Raw genomic sequence first — 20455 nt, 5'->3', positions numbered from 1 at the left:
CACATATTTTAAGTGGAGTCACACTGTATTTACAGTTGTATAACCTTTTTTCCAGTTAACATGACTAGACCTATTTTTTTAGATATTTAAATGCCAAACCTAGAAACTGTCCAAAGCCTGGCCGCCTCTGTGGAGACCCTCGGCCTTGAGCCTCTTCTCGGTTTTGCTGATGACTTGGCCCAGCCCCTAGTATCTGTCCCCCAACATCCTTTAGTCCACAGCTTTTGCCCAGCCCCCCAGTCTCCAGCTGCCATTGTGTGTGTGTGTGTGTGTGTGTGTATGTGTCTGTGATTGTGTGTGTGTGTCTGTGTGTGTATGTTGTACATAGACTTAATTGTACAGGCCTGTTCCATGGGGCATGACGTGGAGTTGAGGTATTTTGGATTTGCAAGAGGGTGGAAGTTTATGATTACTTAGAACAATGGAATCTATAAACATAGCCTCTAAATAGTTCCAAGCCTTCTACCACCAAAGACTTCTGTAATTACCCCCCTCCCCAGCCTGATGTTTCAAAAACTGTTTGCTAGACGAAGGTCACTGTCACATCACCCCTTTCCTATCTTTATGAATGACATAGGTTCCTGCTGCCTGTCAGAGCTGTGGGCAGCGTGAGAGCAGCAGCATTCAACACCCAAAGGTCTGAGGTGCAAAGAAGACTTAACAGCCTTATCCACTAGGCCTCTTGAGATATTAAAACTGTTCGGACTCCTGTTTCTGCCTCCTCGGATGAGCGAGGAGGGGCCGTGTCTACCTGGGAGGTGGCCTAGGGAAGAGGAGGTGGTGACAGCAGGAAGAGGGGCCGTTCCAACATTTTCTCCCAGTGGCCTGAAGGCTGAGCCCTGCCCTGCGCTGCCCGTCAAGCAGTCATTTCTCAGTGACAGCTCTGACGCACACAGGCCAGGGGTGATGGTGGTTTCTCTGATCTCCCCACCCTGCCCCCAGCTGCTCACTCTGGCGCTCATGAGTGAGTCCAGTGGCTTTGGATTAGGCCTGAGTCAAATCCCACCTCTGCACTTACCACCTATGTGACCTTGAGTGATTTACTTCCATTTTCTGAGCCTCCATTTTCACACGTGTGAGATGGTTCTTATGATGCTGCTTATAATTATGATGGTTCTTATGACGCTGCCTCATGATTGCTGCAGTTGATCGAATGAGATAATACAAATTCCCGGTGCCTAGTCTCCTCTCTTTGTAATGACTGCATCATCTCCTGATAAAGATTGCTTCATATCTGCCTCCCACTTCAAACATCCCTTCGAGTTGCAAACTGGAGAGCTGGAAGGGCAAGCCCCTCACTAGAGAGACAGAGAAAGTCTTCCAGAGCAGCTCACTGCCAGCTGGATAGACATTTCTCATGATTCCTCCGTGCACCATCGGACGCTCTCGCCCCGGCAGTGCAGTGAGCTTGTTCACTTCAGGGACTCGGCTTCCATCAGTTCTCGAGACGCTCAGCCGTCATCTCCTCGTCCTTTTCAGTCTCCTCTTCGGGACTCCTGCCAGACCCAGCTTGGAGCTTCTTTCTTTGTCCTCTGTGTCTCCTCATTCCCACTCGTATTTCTCATCTCTTTTTTGTCCTGTGCTCCAAGCGATTTTCCCCAGCTGTGTCTTAGCCTGTGCATCGAGATTACTGTTTTTCCAATTTAATAACTATATTTTTTATTTTTGCATCTCTGTTACTTTCAAACCTACTGTGTTTCCACAAAAGTCTATCCTTGCTTCACAGATCCTGTTCCTTCTCTCATCCCTTTAAAGACCTTTTTTTTAAACGGTTGTAACATATACATAACATTTACCATTTTAACCTTTTTTTATTTTTAATTTTTTTTTGGCTGCATTGGGTCTTCGTTGTTGTGCTGTGCAGGCTTTCTCTAGTTGTGGCGAGTGGGGGCTACTCTTTGTTGCGGAGCACGGGCTCTAGGCACGCGGGCTTCAGTAGTTGTGGCGCACAGGCTTAGTTGCTCCGCGGCATGTGGGATCTTCCTGGACCAGGGCTTGAACCCACGTCGCCTGCTTTGGCAGGCGGATTCTTAACCACTGCACCACCAGGGAAGTCCCATTAACCATATTTAAGTGTACAGTTAAAAATGGCATTGAGTATATTCAATTGTTGTGCAACCATCACCACATCTGTTCAAGTCTCTGACTTCTTTTGAGTATACACCCCAAATTGAAATTCCTGGATCATATGGTAATTCTACGCTGTTTTCCACAGTGCCTGAGCCATTTTATAGTCCCACCAGCAGTGCACGAGGGTTCCAGTTTCTGTACGTGTTGGCCATCACTTGATGTTTTCTGGGTTTTTTTGTTTGTTTCTTTGTAATATCCATCCTAGTGGTATCTCATGGTTTTGATTTGTGTTTCCCTAATGATTAGTGATATTGAGAATCTTTTCAAGTGCTTATTATCCATTTATATATCATCTTTAGAGAGATGTCCATTCAAGTCCTTTGCCCATGTTTGAACTGGGTTGTTTGTTTGTTCACTGCTGAATTTGGGGAGTTCTTCATATATTCTGGATATTAATCACTTATCAGGTCTATGATTCGCAAATATTTTCTCCAGTTCTGTAGCTTGCCTTTTTACTCTGTTGTTAGTGTCCTTTGATGTGCAAAAACTCTTAACTTTAATGAGGTCCAACTTGTCTGTTTTTTTCTTTTGTTGCCTGAGCTTTTGGTATCATATCCAAGAAATCATTGCCAAATCCAATGTCATAGAGTTTTCCCCTGTGATTTCTTCAAAGAGTTTTATAGTCTTAGTTCTTATGTTTAGGTCTGTAATCCATTTTGAGTTAATTTTTGTAGATGGTGTAAAACCCAGATTTTAAGTCCCTTTCAGATTGCTCTAACACCTGCCCTTCCTCAGGTCTAATCCATGCCTGTGTCTGTAGTTTAGCACAGACTCTGGAGTCAAACTATGTGGATTTGAGTCCCACCTTCACTATTTGCTAGCTATGTAACTATGAGCAAGTTTCTCAACCTCTTTGTGCCCATTTTCCTTGTCTGTAAACTGGGGGAGTTGATCACAGTACCTACCTCATGGGTTTGTTGGGAGGATTCATGTCCTGAAAGCCCTCAAAGGGTCCCTCGCCCCTGGGAAATGCTCAGTGAGGGCTGGTAATCATTATTAACACCGACTACATTGGACTTCCTCTTTCACATGGAAATCTTGACCTATGAGCCATCTTCAGTGGGACAGCCTTCTGCAGGGGGACCCTTCCCATGCAACACCAGGTTGTGAAAATGTCCTCCGGGTCGGTTTCATGGTTGCTTCTTGCAGGGCTCCCTTAGAAAAGAAGCCATCTGCTGGCTCCCTTGATGTAGGCAGTACTTCCACTATGACTGGCTATCCCCAGGCAGGCACCAATGCTGCAGCCCTTTGGGCATGGATGAACTTTGATTTACCACATGGGCCCCCACTCACTGCTGCATGAGCCCTCCTTGTCTCCCAGGCATCTGAAGAGTCCCTTTTCTTGCTTTCCATCTCAGCTCTGTATTTTGCATTTTTAAAAATACTATGTTTTGACCCCAAATAGACAAAGCAATCTTGAGAAAGAAGAACAAAGCTGGAGGCATCACACTTCCAGATTTCAAACTTTATTACAAAGCTATAGTAATCAGAACGTTATGGTATTGGCATAAAAACAGACATGTAAAAAAAAAAAAAAAGACACGTAGATCAGTAGAACAGAATAGAGAGCCCAGAAATAAACCCATGCTTATATGGTCAATATATTTATGACAAAAGTCAAGAATATACAATGGGAAAGGATAATGTCTTCAATAAATGGTGTTGGGAAAGCTGGACAGCCAGATGCAAAAGAATGAAACTGGACCCTTATCTTACACCATAGACAAAAATTAACTCAAAATGGATTAAAGACTTGAATGTAAAACCTGAAACCATAAAACTCCTAGAAGAAAATATAGGAGGTAAGCTCCTAGATATCAGTCTTGGTAATGAATTTTTTTGGATTTGACACCAAAAGCAAAGGCAACAAAAGCAGAAATCAACAAGTGGGTCTACATCAAACTAGAAAGCTTATGCACAGCAAAAGAATCCATCAACAAAATGAAAAGGCAACCCCCAGACTTGCAGAAAATATTTGCAAATCATATATCTGATAAGGGGTTAAATATTCAACATATATAAAGAACGAATACAGCTCAATAACAACAACAAAAACAATTTGATTAAAAAGTGGGCAAAGGGGCTTCCCTGGTGGCGCAGTGGTTGAGAGTCCGCCTGCCGATGACAGGGGACACGGGTTTGTGCCCCGGTCCGGGAAGATCCCACATGACGCGGAGCGGCTGGGCCCGTGAGCCATGGCCGCTGAGCCTGCGCGTCCGGAGCCTGTGCTCCGCAACGGGAGAGGCCACAACAGTGAGAGGCCCGCGTACCGCAAAAAAAAAAAGTGGGCAAGGATCTGAATAGACTTTTTTTTCCAAAGAAGACATATGGATGGCCAAAAGTACATGAAAATGTGCACAGCATCACTAATCATCACTAATCATGAAAATGCAAATCAAAACCACAGTGAGATATCACCTCACACCTCTGAGAATGGCTGTTATCAAAAAGACAAGAAATAAGTGTGGGCAAGGATATGAAGGAAAAGAAACCCTTGTGCACTGTTGGTGGGAATGTAAATTGGTGCAGCCACTTGGAAAACAGTATGGAGGTTCCTCAAAAAATTAAAAACAGAATTGCCGTATGATATAGCAGTTCCACTTCGGGTATTATCCAAAGGAAATGAAACCAGTATCTTGACATCTGTACCCCCATGTTCATTGCAGCATTATTTACAATAGCCAAGATACGGCAACAACCTTAGTGTCCATTGATGGACACTGAAAATGTAATACACACACATACACACACACCCACACACCCACACACACAAGAATACTATTTAGCCATGTAAGAGGAGGCAACAACATGAATGGAACTTCAGAGCATTATGCTAAGTGAAAGAGGTCAGACAAAGACAAATACTGTATGATCTCACTTATATGAGGAATCTAAAAAACAAAAAAACACCCCAAAACAAAACAAAACTGAACTGAACTTATAGATTGGTGATTGCCAGAGGCAAGGGTGGGAGGGTGGGTGAAACGGGTGAAGGCAGTCAAAAAGTGTAAACTTCTAGTTACAAGATAAGTCCTGAGGATGTAATGTATAGCATGATGACAATAGTTAACAACAACCAAAAAGTACTATTTTTATCATCGTAGATGGTCCTCTACCTTCCGTGCCTCCTCCTGACAGCAAACTCATAGTATCGGGCTCTCCCTGGGGAAGCAGGTGTAAGAACAGGGAAAGGGAGGAAGGGTCCTGCACAGCCCTGGGATGGTCATACATCCCACAAGAGAGAAAAAGGCCAAAAATATGAACATAGGAGGTCAAGTCAGAAGAACACGGAGAGACAACTGTGCTTCCAGAGTCCAGAGACCCGGAGATGTCATTTCCTTCCATCCATCCATCCTCCCACCCACCTGCTCAGAGGTAATCTCAGCCTGTGGAGGGAGGAGACGCATCAATCCCTGGTCATGGCCAAGGGTGGCTCCAGTGCCAGGGAGAAGTGACCGAGTAGAGTGAGACAAGCTCTGGTGTAGAAGTCAAGAGCCCTGGTTCTCCTCTTGGCTCTGCCACTGACTAGCTGTGTGAATCAGGTTGTATGGCTAGACCATTCTGGACCTCAGTCTCCTCACCTGTAAAATGGGGACAGTTGGACCAGAAGGTAGATGGGGGCTTTCCAGTTCTGACGTTCAATGGCTGACCCTTTGGCCCCTGATGTTACAATATGGAGCTTGATCGTGATTGGCCCATAGCCTCACCCAGCTCTGCTGTTCTCCTGGCCATGGGAACAAGATGGACTTGCCCTGGACCTTCCCTACTTGTGCTCTTCTATTATGGGCAGCTCTTGCCATGGCTCAGGACTGAGGCTGATCAGAACTCAGGTAGCGCTGGGACCTGAAGGAGCATGGGATCAAACAAGGGCACCAGGCAGGGGCAGACGCCTCCCAGGGCAGCATTATACCCGTCTCCTTCTCCGCAGACAAGCTCTACAATGAGGCCGTGGCAAAGGCCTTCCTGCAGTTTTATGAGCGTACAGCCCAAGTTGTGTGGAACCAGTTCATGGAGGCCACCTGGAACTATGTCACCAACATCACCAAGAATAACCGCGGGGAGATGGTGTGGTACCACTTCCACCCCAGCCCCTTCTCCCCTTGCTCTTCTCAGGGGTCTCGGTGGGGGGATGGGGGGGAACCACACTTTTTTGCCCCCTTTCCAGAGCTAGAGGAAAAAGGGAAGCCCCAAAGTACATGTCAAAACAGACTGTAAGCTCCAGGCCTCTTGGTAGCCCTAAAGATCTCTAAGTAAGAGTCTGTTGTTTCTTTCCCCTTGTAGATATCCCCTGCTTGCTTTTAAGGACCAGGCTCCCTCCTTTCTCCCTCTTAGCAAATTTTTAATGATTCCAAACCCTTAAAGTGGGCTTTGGGGGACTTCCCTGGCAGTCCAGTGGTTAGGACTTCACCTTCCAATGCAGGGGGTGCAGGTTCAATCCCTGGTCGGGGAGCTATGATCCCACATGCCTAGCGGCCAGAACCAAAACAGAGCAATATTGTAACAAATTCAATGAAGACTTTAAAAATGGTCCACATCAAAAAAAAATCTTTTTAAAAAAAAGTGGGGTTTGGGAGGAGGTTGGGGGCTGTGAGACCCTGACACTCTCCCTCAGCCTCACATGACAAACACAGTGACCCTCCTTCCAGCTGGACAAGGACGTGGAGCGGTCCCAGCACACGCTGTGCTCTTGGCACGCGGGCCCTCCTGTTTAAGGTCGCCAGCTTCCAGGACCCAGCCGTGAAGCGCATGTTGAGTAAGCTGCAGAACTTGGACAGGGCGGTCCTGCCCAAGGAGGAGCTCCGGGAGGTGAGGACAGGCCCCCAGGTCTCCAGGGTGGGTGGGCTGCCTGACGGGGAGCTGCCGGGGGCAGGAGGGAGGTTGGCAGGCAGGGCCAGAGCTTCCTCTGGAGGAGGAGGGAAGCAGAGGCTGGCGGAAAGATGCCTTGGCCGGGCCTGCCTCTCCAGGCTGGTGGGGCTCGTACCGGGGTGGGCCCACAGGTACCGGCCTGCCCTGGGTGACACCCGTCCCCCCAGTACAACCAGATTGTGGTCCACATGGAGACCACAGACAGCATGGCCCAGGTGTGCCTGAACGAGGGGCCCTGCCTGCCCCTGGAGCCTGAGGAGCACCCGAGCCCACCCCTCCCAGCCCCAGAGTCTCAGCACCAGCCCCTTCCAGGAGCCTCTAGACTCCCACCCTGGTCCCAGCTGCCCTGTTGGGGGGGGGGCGGGGAGAGTGGGTGCCTGGGGCAGGTGAGGGCAGAAGGCCACCAGCCGGAGTGGGGTCCCACCTTGGCTCCTTTTCCGGGCACAGACCTCCAAGAAGTCACGGCCTCCTCCTGGGACCAGAGGGAGCTGCTGTGGGCCTGGCAGGGCTGGCGGGATGCTGTGGGTCACCAGCTCCGCAGCACCTTCAAGCGCTACCTGCAGCTGCGAAGCTCAACGGTGAGGCCCCTCCCCCGCCCCACACCTACCAGTCAGCCCAGCCGGGGGCCGACCAGGTGCTGCGTGGGGCTCAGGGCAATGCTGGGAAGGGCAAAGCAGAGTCTGCAGAGGGGAAGGGTGGTGGTAGGACCTGGAGATGGGAACCCTGAGCCCTGCCACTGGGGAGGGCAAGGTGGCTCACTCATTGTGTGGTTCCACGAACGGGGATGGGGCACTTACTGTGTGCTGGTGCTGGGGAGGTTCTGAGGATGCATAGGTGAAAAGACAAAGAAGGTGCCCACCCTCCTAGGGCTTACAGTTCGCTGGGGGACAGACGCACATCTCCAGTTGTTGCCAGCCGGGATGAATGCTGAGCAGGAAGGGGCTGCAGAGAGAGAATAGGGGAGCCCTGCTTCAGCTAGGTGGTCAGGGAAAGCCTTGCTGACGTTTATCCAAGGCCTGAAAGATGGAACGAGCCAGGCAGCAAGAAGAAAAGAGCATCCTGAAGTCCTTGGGAGGAGCTAAAGGAAGGCGGACTGGATGGGTAGGGCTTGAGGTGGGTGAAGAGCGGAACAGGGCTTTACCCAGGTCCTATCCAACCAGGCAAGGGGAAGAGCACACAGTATGTACTTTGCTAAGTGCCTTTCCACCCTGATCTCATCTAATACGGACAGTGGCTTTGGGAGGTGTTTTTCCTGTTTGGCAAATGAAGACCCCTAAGGATCTAGGAGGTCAAGTGGCTTCCCTAGAAGGTGCTTGGGTCTCCTGCCAGCCAGGCCAGGCTGAAGGGTGGTGAGCACCTCTGAGCCCCCTCCCCTTTCCTGGGTTACAAAGACATGGGGGCCTTATGGCGGTCCACGTACAAGTCCGACACACTGGAAGAAGACCTGGAGCAGCTCTTCCAGGAGCTGCAGCCGCTCTACGTGAACCTGCACGCCTACGTGCGCCTGCGTGCGCCTGGCCCTGTATCGCTTCTACGGGCCCGAGCTCATCGATCCGAGGGAGCCCAGCCCAGCCCACGTTCTGGGTAAAACCCCAGCTGGCGGCAGAGGCAGGGCGGGCGGAGTGGGCCTCCAAGCAGGCAGGCGAGCAGGCAGGCGCTCAGGCGGGGGAGAGCCGGTCTCCTGCCTCCTCTCAGCCCTCCCCCTCCCCTTCCAGGCAACATGTGGGCTCAGTCCTGGGTCAGCGTCTTAGACCTGGTCCTGCCCTTCCGGAGAAGCACCCCGAGGACATCACGAAGATCACGTGAGGCCAGGTCAGCGCTCGGCCTCGGTCTGCCCCTGCCCACTCCGCAGCCCTGAGTGGGGCCCCACGCACTTCCTCTTCCTCACAGCAGTGGAAGTCTGAGAAAATGTTCCAAGAGGCTGAAAAATTCGTCACCTCCCTGGGGCTGCTTTCCACCCCTCCTGAGTTCTGGAAAAATGCCATGACGGAAAGGCCAACGGACGGGCGGGAGGTGGAGTGCCACGCATCCGCCTGGGACGTCTACGAGGGGAAGGACTTCAGGTGCTCAGCCTATGGCCAGCATCACCCCCTGCCTCTGCTCCTTCCGCTCTCCACCTGTCTGCCTGGCTCAGGAGGGCAGCGGGGGCGGGGGGTGGGCCAGGTGGGTGAGAGCAAAGGGCTTGGCCGCTGCTTGGATGTGAGGCCTGGAGTAACAGCATAAGGCCCTGCTGGTCTCTGGCTCGACCACCCCCGTCCCTTAACAGAGCTTGAATGGAGAAATCTCTCCTCCCAGGGCATCCCCATGCTCCTTGACCCCTGCCCTTTAACCCTAGGATAAAGAAGTGCACTGAAGTGACCATAGAAGATCTGCTCTCCATCTTCCACCAGATGGGCTATATCCAGTACTTCTTGCAGTACAAGAACCTCTCTGTGATCTTCCACACAGGCGCCAACCCAGCCTTTGAAGAGGCCGTGGGGTCGGTGATCACCCTCTCGGCCTCCTCCCATAAGCACCTGCTCAACAGAGCCCTGCTCAGCCACCAGCACCAGGATGAAGGTGATGGGGACCAAGGGGATCATAGGAGGCCAGTCTGGGCCTGGGGCTGCAGCTGGGGCTCTCCAGGCAAAGCTGAGGGGAGGGGGAACTGGGAGCAGCCTCCTAACGGCCCCACTTTCCCCAGAAGAGGAGGTCAGTTTCCTGATGAACGTTGCCCTGGAGAAGATCGCCTTCATCCCCTTCGCCTACCTGGTGGACCTGTTTCACTGGAAGGTCTTTGACGGCACCATCGAGAAGGCCGTGTGCAACCAGGAGTGGTGGAACCTCAGGTGGGGAGGACCGCTGATCGGGCCCACTGCCCAGGCCCAGCGCTGCTGTGGGCTTTCCCAGGGCTTTCAGGGCAGCCTCAAGGGTACCACCTGCTACTAAAGAGCGCTGCTGCCTCTCCTGTGAGGGCAGAGCTGGGAGTGAGATGCTGCTGACCTGGGGCCATGGGGAAGCCCTGGGGTGGCGTTGGCTGTTTGCTGTCACCGGACAAAAGCGTTCCTGCTGAAGTGGGTGGGGCCCGAGCGTGCAGTCGTGGGGGATCATGTCGAGTGCAGCACCAGCTGAGCAGTCCCCTTAGCCTCTCTGGGGATCCTGGGAGCCCGGGAAGCTCGCACATTCGTTGCGCCTGGGCTCCTCCAAGAACAGGACACTGCCTGCCGGGCAGGCCTTCCTGCTCCCCCCCTCCCTTTCTGTGCCCACCAGTGGGACCAGCAGAAGGGGTGTTTGGGGGGCTGAGATCCTTCCCTCCTGTGGAAAGAGTCCTCATGGGACAGGGGCAGGCCCAGTGCCCCCTTTCCTGCTACCTGGACACGCACACACACCTGCCTCTGACTTAGCATCCCCAGACCTGTCTGCGGGCAACAGAAGGAGCACCACCAGCAGTCGGGCAGCATCAGTCTTGAGTGAGGGGCACCTGTGTCCATCCCATCACTGACCCCTGGCTGTTTGCTTGGGTAATAACTGCCCATGACTATGGCTCCTCCATCTTCACTAGGCCTCAGACTGACCAGCTCAGGTCTGCTTGTGACAGACGACCCTGATGGGCCTGCTAGCTCTGCACCAGGCCCTTACGTTGGCCATTCACAGAAGAAGGTGTGACCACCCTGCGGTCACACCGCCATCCAGGGATGGCAGAGCTGGGCGCCCCTCCCTTTGTCCTCTCACCCTCACACCCCCGCCCTGAATACAGGGCCAGGCCTCACTGGAGGGACTGGCGGAGTCTTGACTTCGTGCCCCCTCCGAGGGCACCCCCACCAGCCATCTGAAGTGCCTGCCCAGGACCTTTTCCTTCCTCTCCCGGCCATGCCCACCACCACCTGAGTGATGGAAACCTGGGGTTGAGGGAGAGGGACGGCAACTCCTTGGTCCTTGAACAAAAACCTGTCAATGAGAGAGGAACTTCCCTCAGAGGATAGTTCAAGGCTCCAGTGGGCCAACAGTGAAACGATGAGCTTGTTCACAGACTTTGTCTCATCCCAAAGATGGGTCATTTTATCCCCATTTCACAGACAACATTTTACAACAAGGCTCAGTGACAATAACTTTCCCATAGTCACACAGCTCAGAGGGGCAAAACCAGACCTGAACATGAACGTTATTAGGGTCTGCCCATGACTGTTCTGTGTCCTGCTACCAATTCCCTGATCCCTAAGCCTCGGTTTTCTTCATCTGTAGAATGGGAATAGGAGTAGTACAATACCACAGGGATGTCACTCTCTTTTCTTCTTTTTTTTTTTTTTTTTATTGGAGTATAGTTGACTTAAATGTTGTGTTAGTTCCAGATGGACAGCACAGTGAATCAGTTATACATATACATATATCCACTGTTTTTTTTTTTAAGATTCTTTTCCATATAGGCCATTACAGAGTATTGAGTAGAGTTCTCTGTGCTGTACAGCAGGTTCTCAGAAGTTATCTATTTTATATATAGTAGTGTGTATATGTCAGTCCCAATCTCCCAATTTATCCCACCCCGTTATCCCCTGGTATCCTCTTGGCACTTTTTTTTTTTTTAAATATTTATTTATTTTTGGCTGTGTTGGGTCTTGATTTCTGTGAGAGGGCTTTCTCTAGTTGCGGCAAGTGGGGGCCACTCTTCATCGTGGTGCGCGGGCCTCTCACTATCGCAGCCTCTCTTATTGCGGAGCACAGGCTCCAGACGTGCAGGCTCAGTAGTTGTGGCTCACGGGCCTAGTTGCTCCGCGGCATGTGGGATCTTCCCAGACCAGGGCTTGAACCCGTGTCCCCTGCATTGGCAGGCAGACTCTCAACCACTGCGCCACCAGGGAAGCCCCGGCACTTTTTATCAGATGAAACGACCTTGTTGGTTGGTCTACAACCGTCCCCCATCATTAGGATGAAAGCAGTGACCTTGCCTAGCTTATTGCCTCCTGTGCCCCCAGAACCAGGACAATGTTGAGTGAGTCTGTGTGAAGAGCTTGGCACGGTTCCTGCAGAGAGGAAGTGCTCAGTGTTCACTATTGTTATTTGATTCTGATTCCCAATCCCGTGTGTTTTCAACTCATTTATTTAATCAGTAAAAATGCATTAAGTGTCCTCTGCATGCCAAGTTGCTTTGATAGCTGTGCAAATGTTTCAAAAGGAAAAGGCTCTGGGAACCCTACCGGATGGCACTATCAAGCCCCCAGTTTGCCCCCTGCCCCCAGGTTGAAGTCCCAGGGCCTGTGCCCCACTGTCCCTCGGACAGAGAATGACTTTGATCCGGGCACCAAGTTCCACATCTCTGCCAGCTTGCCCTACATTCGGTAAAGGTCTGGGCCCTGCCAGCAGAACCGGCTCTTCGAGTTGGGAGTCGGGGGCATAGGACCCAGGCTGAGGATTTCCAGGAAGGCAGCAGATCCAAACGTCCCCCTGCACCCTCCCCACCTCCTCCCATCAGACGGCACAGCCTTCTGAGGGCCATGCCCTGAACCCACTGGGCTTTTACGTCAGCTCCCGCGTGGAGGGCAGAGCTGATGGGAAAGCGTGTCTCATGTCCCTGAGAGGAGGGAAGGAACGAGGGAGGCCAGCATAGGTTTGATTCAGAAGGCTAGGAAGGAGAGCCCTTGCAGTGCTCCAGGGCCAGCCTACCCCACTGTGACTGCGAACCCAGGCCCACCTCTGCCACCCCTCCCTAGCCAGCCTCGCCTTCTCTCCCCAGGTACTTCCTCAGCCTCGTGCTCCAGTTCCAGTTCCATGAAGCACTCTGCAAGGCCTCAGGCCACGTGGGGCCCCTGCACTGATGCGACTTCTATAACTCCTAGCTGGCTGGGAAGCTCCTGGAGTGAGTGCCTTCCTCCCTCCCCTGTCCTTGGCTCCCCTTCCCCACCTTGCAGGAAGCCTGCCCCAGGGCCCCTCTTCTCACCTGGCCACCCTAGGCCCCCTGAGCAGAGCTTGTGTTCTAGTGGAAGTTCTTCCTTCTGTCAGACTGCAGTCTCTCCTATGTTAATCAAAGCTCATTTCCTCTTGTGTAGCCCCTTGTGGTCAGAGAGACTGTTTAGCCCCTCCTGCTAACACACACACACACACACACACACACACACACACACACTCACTCACTCACTCACTCCCTCCCTCCCTCCCTCCCTCCCTCACTCACATAGCCAATAAACCAAACTGTCCCAGATCAGAACCCAGTGTTGGAGTCCTGCCTCTGCCTCCATCTTCCATCTGAATCCCCTTATTCTTTCCTGGTAAGTCGCTTGCCTAGCCTCTCAGCAGCATTTGATAAGGTGCACTCTGCTTTTTCCACCTTTTCTTGGAAGCATCTGAACCCAGTTCCCAGGCCGATCCAGGTGGCTTTCACACCAGCCTCTTGGCACACTCTGATCAGCTGTGGTCTACTTTGACCCCCTACCCGCAGTCTTTTTTCCTGCACTTGGTATCTAGCCCATCCTTTCCATCCCTGCCTCTGTGGCACTGCTTTCTGGTCCTGAAGCAAACCTGGAGTGGGGCGAGAGGCTGACCTGATGGTGGGAAGCATTTACTGCTACAGGCTGGGCTCCCTAACAAGCGCTCTTACAGTGTTTCACGTTAGCAGCTCATAACTTTGCAAAATGGATATTATTATCCACATTTCGTAAATGATGAAACCAAAGCTAAGAGAGGTAATGTGATCCCCTAGTGCACATCGCTCAACTAGGAAGTGGCAGAGTCATGCTTTGAGGCCCAAACTGACTCCAGAACACAATATCTTTCACCCTGTTGCTTGCATAAGTTAAACGATACTGGTCTGGTGAAGTTGACCTAGTCCACTGGTCCTAAGATCAGCGCTCTAACCACTGAAACATGAGGCCCACCCAGTGACATGGTCTTTTCCCCATTGAGTTTCAACCGATTTCAGTAGGTCCATTACTCTAACATGTCAAGGTCATGTTGAGGTTTTTTTTGGGTTTTTTTGTGTTTTTTTTTTGCGGTGGTGCGTGGGCCTCTCACTGTTGTGGCCTCTCCCGTTGTGGAGCACAGGCTGCGGACGCGCAGGCTCAGCGGCCATGGCTCACGGGCCCAGCCGCTCCGCGGCATGTGGGATCCTCCCGGACCGGGGCACGAACCTGCATCCCCTGCATCGGCAGGCGGACTCTCAACCACTGCGCCACCAGGGAAGCCCCAAAGCCTCTTTTTAGTATCCTAATAATTACCCACAATAATTTAGTATCCTTTGCAAATTTAATGAGCTCATTTGTGATTCCACCATGCCATTCATCAGTAACCACAAGGCCAGATGGAGTTGCAGGACTGGTGCCTGCCTTTGCTTGCAGGAGGGTTACACCTTGCATGCCTTCTTGTCTGCCTAGTCTATTTGCTTTTCTATCTTTTCGTACTACAGCAGTTTATTCTAGTTGACTGCCCAGGTTTGAGCTTCTCTGAATGTGTGAAACATAAGAGGCCTCTCTGCTTCCTGCATTCATGTCTCTGGCTGCCTATCATTTATTCATTCAGCAAACATTTACTTGTGCACGTGCCAACCAGCCTGCCCTGCGTCCAGCAGGGGGCAATGGGCCACAGGATAAATCAATAACCGTAATCCAAGAAAGGAGATGGTGCAGTAAGAAAGGGCTTTGATGAACATGTAAAGAGAGTGAGGAGGTCATGCCAGGGGATCAAAGAGGGATCTCTGACCCCCAACGCAGGAGTAGAAAAAATAGCAGACATCCATTTTCTATACATCAACTCACTTTTGTTTTGTGGTGTTTTCTTGTTTTGGCCGCACCGCGTGGCATGTGGGATCTTAGTTCCCCGACCAGGAATCGAACCCGCACCCCCTGCAGTGGAAGCCTGGAGTCTTAACCATTGGACCGTCAGGGAATTCCCAACATCAACTCACTTTTGACTCTGAGCCTTCATCCCGCTTGGTCGCTGGGACTTTTGAGCTCAGTCATTCTCATCACTTCCCACCCCCACTCCACACAGGGCACACAAGGCTCCCAGGGTGTGACTTGACACCAAGCATGTAGAAGCCTTGCCGGTCGTCACTAGGCATATTGTGGAGGGATGGGGCAGGCACGTGCTTGCAGGGGAGAAGGGGAGGGGCAAGATCCTTGGCTGCTCTTTTGCCTAACACAGCTTAAAACTTGATTTTGCTATTTTTGACTCATCTTCCTAAATGTGATTGCCGTGGGACAGCCTCTGGGTTGGTTCTCCTGGGAAGAGAGGGTCAAAGTGGACTTGGTCCAAATTCCCAAAGTCCCCTGCCTCACGCAGCCAGCCATGAGGACCTGACCCTGTCCATGGGGCCCGTTGCTGCCACGTTGGAGTTGAGGGCTCCAGGCAGTGCCCAGTTGTCACCCTTGCAAGTTTCATGTGCTGCCCACATCAAACCTCTTGTCCCGCCCAGCCTGAAAGACTATTTCTGAGTAGGCAGACTGTGAGTGGTTGAAACTTTTCCCCCACCAGGTCCTTCCTTTTTCCCAGGACCTGGCATCTGATAAAAATCTTCTAACTTAAAGTTAGTTTTGTTTGTTTTTTTCTTTCTATCTTGATGACTTTTCTCCTCCATTTCTCTAGGCTCATAACTACATTTCCCCCCAGTGGTTTCTTCCAAGGATCCACTGACCTTTAGTTTCCCCACCTCATTCTTTCCTAGCTGTTTATTAAGCGATGTGTATAAGTCTTTGCAAGCAACAAAGCCCTCTGTGCTGCCATTATGTGACTTAATCCTCACCACAGTGAAATGCAAGTATTAATGGAACCCGGCTTTACTGATGAAGAAGCTGAGGCTAAGAGAGGTTAAACTGACTGTCTGTGGTTGTGCGGCCCGTAGCTAGCACTGCTGGATCTGAACCTGGGTCCTGTTAGTCTAGATTCCACACTCTGACTTCTGGGCCTCTCAGCCCCACCTCTCTCCTGGTCAGATCAGGGGAAACAGGTTGAGAAGCATCAACATACGCCTCCTGCTACCTCTGCCTAAGGCTAGACCCCCTGCCACCAAGCACTAGGTGTGCCTTGAGACAGAGCTGACATTTCTGCAGCGCTGCAGGCAGTGCACAGGACACATCCCATGCTTATTATCTCTCTAATCATCCCAAACGCTCCCTGTGAGACCGGAAGAGACTGAAGAGTGACCTCTCTCTACTAACACTGAACACCTCATGGGAAACATGAGGTTTCCCTCTTGGCTTTAGGCTTATTTGAGTCCAGGAGAACAATAATCATCACAGTAGTAGTAGTAATAATAATAATAATAATATTAGGCAAACATTTATTGCCTACCTAGTATGCTCCGAGAATTGTGTTTATTTGGCCAACACAGCAACCCTAGGAGATAGGTACTGTTATTTTCTCCATTTTATGGATATGGAAATTGTAGTTCAGAAAGGTTAAGTACTTGCCCAAGGTCCCACAGCTGAGCCACAGAGGACTCAAACACAGGTTGGTGTTATTTCAAAGCTTACGATTTTATCCACTGTGCTGAGCTCTGTTGGAAGAGTCTGGGTATCACAGCCCTAAAGGCGGGGTTGGGCATACGGAGGGGTCCCAGCAGCATCAGCTGACTCCCCCACACAGCCTCACAGCTGTACCCACTCTCCCAGGGATGTCCTAAAGCTGGGCTTGAGCAAGCCCTGGCCAGAGGCCCTGCAGAAGATAACCGGGGAGACCAAGGTGTGTACAAAGGCCCTCATGACCTACTTCAAGCCCCTGCTGAACTGGCTGGTCGCCGAGAATGTGCGGCGTGGGGACATCCTGGGCTGGCCAGACTTCAGCTGTTCCTTTGAAGGTTTGGTAATCTGACCCTAATCCCACCACTGTTCTAGCCCCAAGCCCTACCCTAGCCTGCCCTGGGCCAGCCCTTACTGCAACCCAGCCTTCACCCCTAGCCCATCTATGACCTGACTTTCTGCTGTGGAGCCCTGTCTGCACCTGATGCAGCCTCGGCCGGGACCACAGCCCACGCCCCAGCCACTAGCTCGCTCGGATGCTTCCTTGCCCACTCTCCAGCTAGACTGCCGGGCTGGCTTCTGAGCACGGGGTGGGCACCTTGCCTCCCGACCCTTGCACGGAGCCACTGCTGGGTGCCATGTGGTACACAGCCCTATCTGTACCATCCCTTCCTTCTCTTCCTTTTGCTCTCTTTCTCACTCTCCTTCCCAGGCAAGGCCTTCAACTTTGGCTTGGAAGGTGGGTGCCAGAGGCTGAGGGAGAAGGCCCGTGGCAGTCAGATCCTCTCTGATCACCATGAGGTACCCTCCCCAGTTCCACCTGCTTGGCAAGATTCCTATGTCTTTCACAGAGAAAGAAACAGACAGGGAGGCATTCCTGGGTCTGGAGCTGGACCCTGCCCAGGCCAAATCTAGGCAGTGGGTGTTGCTGGCCCTGAGCTTTGTCATGTTACTGGTGGTCCTGTTGCTGGCCTACAGGCTGTACATCCTGGAAAAAAAGCTCACTGGCCCAAGACACCAGTGCACGGGACACCAGTACTCAGGACACCAGAGCACAGGACACTCAAGTCACCACCCAAAACCTGCTTTCTAGGCACAGCCATGGAGCCCCACCAAGTTGTCAAAGAACAGTGGCTGCTGCTGGGCCTCTGCCTCATCCTGATGCTGCGCTCAACCGGCCTGACCGTTCGGATTTTCACACAGCACAGCAGGAAGCCCCCGTGGATGAGAGCTGAATGGTGGAGCTGGGACTAGACACCAGTGTGACTGGTGAGGCTGGGGGGCAGGAGGAGGATGGCCAAGCCAGAGAGGACGTTGGGGAGGTTGAGGAGGGGGCCGCTTGCACACATAGTGCCCTGCTGTAATGGGTGCAGCTGTGGCAGATCTGTATCCATGCGGAGTTGTAACTGTGTGTTTGTGAACTCGTGTATGTGAGGCCATGTGACTGTGTGATTCCATGTACGCCCTGGGTTCCAGGCCAGCCTCCTTCCCTGGGGGCGCAGGAACCATGGTTTTAGTGACTCAGGGGCTTTGTTCCTCCAAGCCATCCCCCAGCCCCAATTCATGCCCAGAACTTGTTCTTCATAGTCATGCTTTCTTTAGGAGCCCAACTGTGGGGCTGGACAGGGACTGCAGTACCCGAGGAGAATCTGCTCTGGTTAGAAACTGGACACTGCTTCAGTCCCCTTATAAAATGTATTCAAGTAGAGCCAGACACTCCTGTACAAATCATCAGCGCCCAGTTCATGAGCACGAGGCTCTGTATACTGGCCGGCACCTCTTTCTGCTGATCCTCTGGCCTGCCCTGTGTTGGGCTGCATAATCCAGCCCCCAAAAGCTGCTTGTTAGCTGTCTGAGATGCAAGTAGCCTTACAAACTGCCCCATGGCCCTCCCTGCCCCAGTCCAGGCCCTCCCAAATGGAGAGAGTGGGTAGCTGGGCACCAAGAGAAGCTTGATTAATGATTGACTTCTTTAATATTTAAACAAAGCTCATCTCCAGCCACTGCGCTCCATAGATGGCCTGGTTCAACACACACACCTGCTGCCTGGGCTGTTGCCCTGGGGATTGAGCACAGGGCAAACAGCACCTTTCCAGGCTCAGTGGGGGAGGGGAGGATGGGGAGGGAGAGCTTTAGGAGGACATTGGGGAATGAGTACTCCAGGGGCAAACCTAGGAGGAGAGAGGGAAGGCCTCTGCTCCTGCCTCTTCTCACCCTTTCTTTCTTGTGTTGTCTGTCTAACCCAAGGATGCCACACCCAATATATGGGAACTTATTGAGTTTGGACTGAGGCCCCAGGGGCTGCTGGGGAGGCTGAGAATCAATGCCTGTCAGAGATTAGGGAAACCTTGAGGAGAAGTAGCATCACAGCCAGTAACCACAGAGGGGAGGCACAGGAGCTCCAGTTGAGCTAGTGGGAAGGTGGCCAAAAGATGGAACTGGCTCTCTCTAGATTAAGGATCTGAGCCCAGAATTCAGGGGTTCAGGGTACAGAAGGACTGTACCCATAGGCTGAGACCTCCATGGATCCTACCTCTGCCCAGGTTTCAAGAGGTCTTCTTGAGTTCTGGCTGAGCCCAAGCACTTCCTGTTCTGACCGCAGGCTCCACAGGCTCCTCGTTTGATGTCTCTGTCACTGCTCTTGCTTTGCTGTGCTGCAGTGTCCTTATTTGTCCCCATTACTAGCTGTCAGCTCTGTAAGGGCAGGACACTGTGTAACACCTGTAACCGGCACAGGCCATGGCACATAGTGGGGACTTGGAAAATGTTTGAGTAAGTGAATGAATGAGTGTCCCACTGCCCAAATCCCTCCTCAGAGCTCAGCACCCCACACACTGAGCCCATGAGAAACAGCCCCACCTTTCCTCCACAGACAGCTTATCCCCCTACACACAGGGTCAGCCAGGACAACTCTGCCCCCAGCAGGAGGCCACACTTGCAGCCCTCCCATCCCCCAGCCACAGTGGCCAACGAGGCCCCCAGCAGGCATTGTGGCTCTGCGTGGCAAAGGCACATCCGACCCAGGACTCTGAGCCTCTCACCTGGACTCCAGCAAAAATCTCACTGAGCCTCCTTCTCCATCTTCCCTCCCCCACCCGCCATTGTAAAATTTCTTTCACTGGACTATTTCCTTCATGCGTAACTGCTAAACAACTTAGTTGTCCATCAGTTAAATCTAGATGTTCAAAATGGCATCTGAGGGTCTTTATCATTCCCTTCTTCTCCCACCTGACCTCTCCCACCCCCCCAGCTCAGACCCCTGCACTGATCCCACCATCAGCCTTTGCCTGAAGTGCATGCCGCATTTGAATGCTTGCCCTCCAAGGCCTGGCTTGAAACTGGCCATTGGACCCTCTGCAAAGCTCCAAGCCCACCAAGATGCTCAGTAAACTGTGGTCCCCTTCTCTCCCTCCTCTCCAAGAAGCCTCTTTCAATAAACCTCACCCCATCCCCATCTGCTTATTCTATTGTATTCATTTTCAACCTGTACTCAGACACTTTAATCAGTGGTCACTTGCTAATAGGTGGTTTTAAATCTGTTCTCTTCCCAAGCAGTGCCTGTATGCTAAGAGCTCAAGAAAGCACCTCATTGCATATTTCTTGTACATCACTCTGCCAGGACCAGGTCCTGGATGGGCTTGCCACTAGGAGTTCTACGTGGGCACTGGGGTTCAGCTGGAGCGCACCTGGTAAGGATGGGCAAGAGGTCTAACCGTACCATTGCTGGAGTCCAGCCCAACAGATCAGGAAAGAGACCTTCAGCAGAAAACCACTTGAGGCCTCTAACACCCCCTTCTGCGCCACCACCCCCCGACCCCCCATGGCCTGAGAGAGACCGCCTGGCAACGTCTGGACTGCCCTCTGGTACCGGGAGCGGGTCTGAGAGGGGCCGAGACCACAGGTCATTGGGACAGAGCAGAAGCTCCTCCAAGAAGTCCTGGAGCGGGACTCCCGCCCAGCTCCGCCCCCTAGGAGTCAGGGCCCCGCCCCTGCCCCGTTGAGTCCCGGAGAAGTTGCCCCCGCCCAGCCGCCGCCGC

General features: G+C 52.2%; 1 protein-coding gene across 1 annotated transcript; it reads left to right on the top strand.

Annotated features, from left to right (window-relative positions):
* Positions 1 to 5128: 5128 nt before the first annotated feature.
* LOC115845410 (angiotensin-converting enzyme-like protein Ace3) lies at positions 5129 to 20378 on the top strand. The gene is given in 19 exon segments (XM_060290801.2): positions 5129 to 5960; positions 6059 to 6195; positions 6777 to 6812; positions 6814 to 6936; positions 7164 to 7248; positions 7441 to 7574; positions 8351 to 8503; positions 8505 to 8580; positions 8712 to 8759; positions 8762 to 8808; positions 8887 to 9059; positions 9332 to 9555; positions 9680 to 9824; positions 12210 to 12308; positions 12704 to 12826; positions 16572 to 16756; positions 17270 to 17438; positions 17477 to 17687; positions 19974 to 20378. Coding segments are annotated over 18 exon segments (2310 nt in total). The 5' UTR covers positions 5129 to 5803; the 3' UTR covers positions 17673 to 17687; positions 19974 to 20378.
* Positions 20379 to 20455: the final 77 nt, after the last annotated feature.

This window comes from Globicephala melas, chromosome 20 (genome assembly GCF_963455315.2).
Source record: "Globicephala melas chromosome 20, mGloMel1.2, whole genome shotgun sequence".
Classification (NCBI taxonomy): domain Eukaryota; kingdom Metazoa; phylum Chordata; class Mammalia; order Artiodactyla; family Delphinidae; genus Globicephala; species Globicephala melas.
This window is presented reverse-complemented; position numbering and strand designations above follow the sequence as displayed.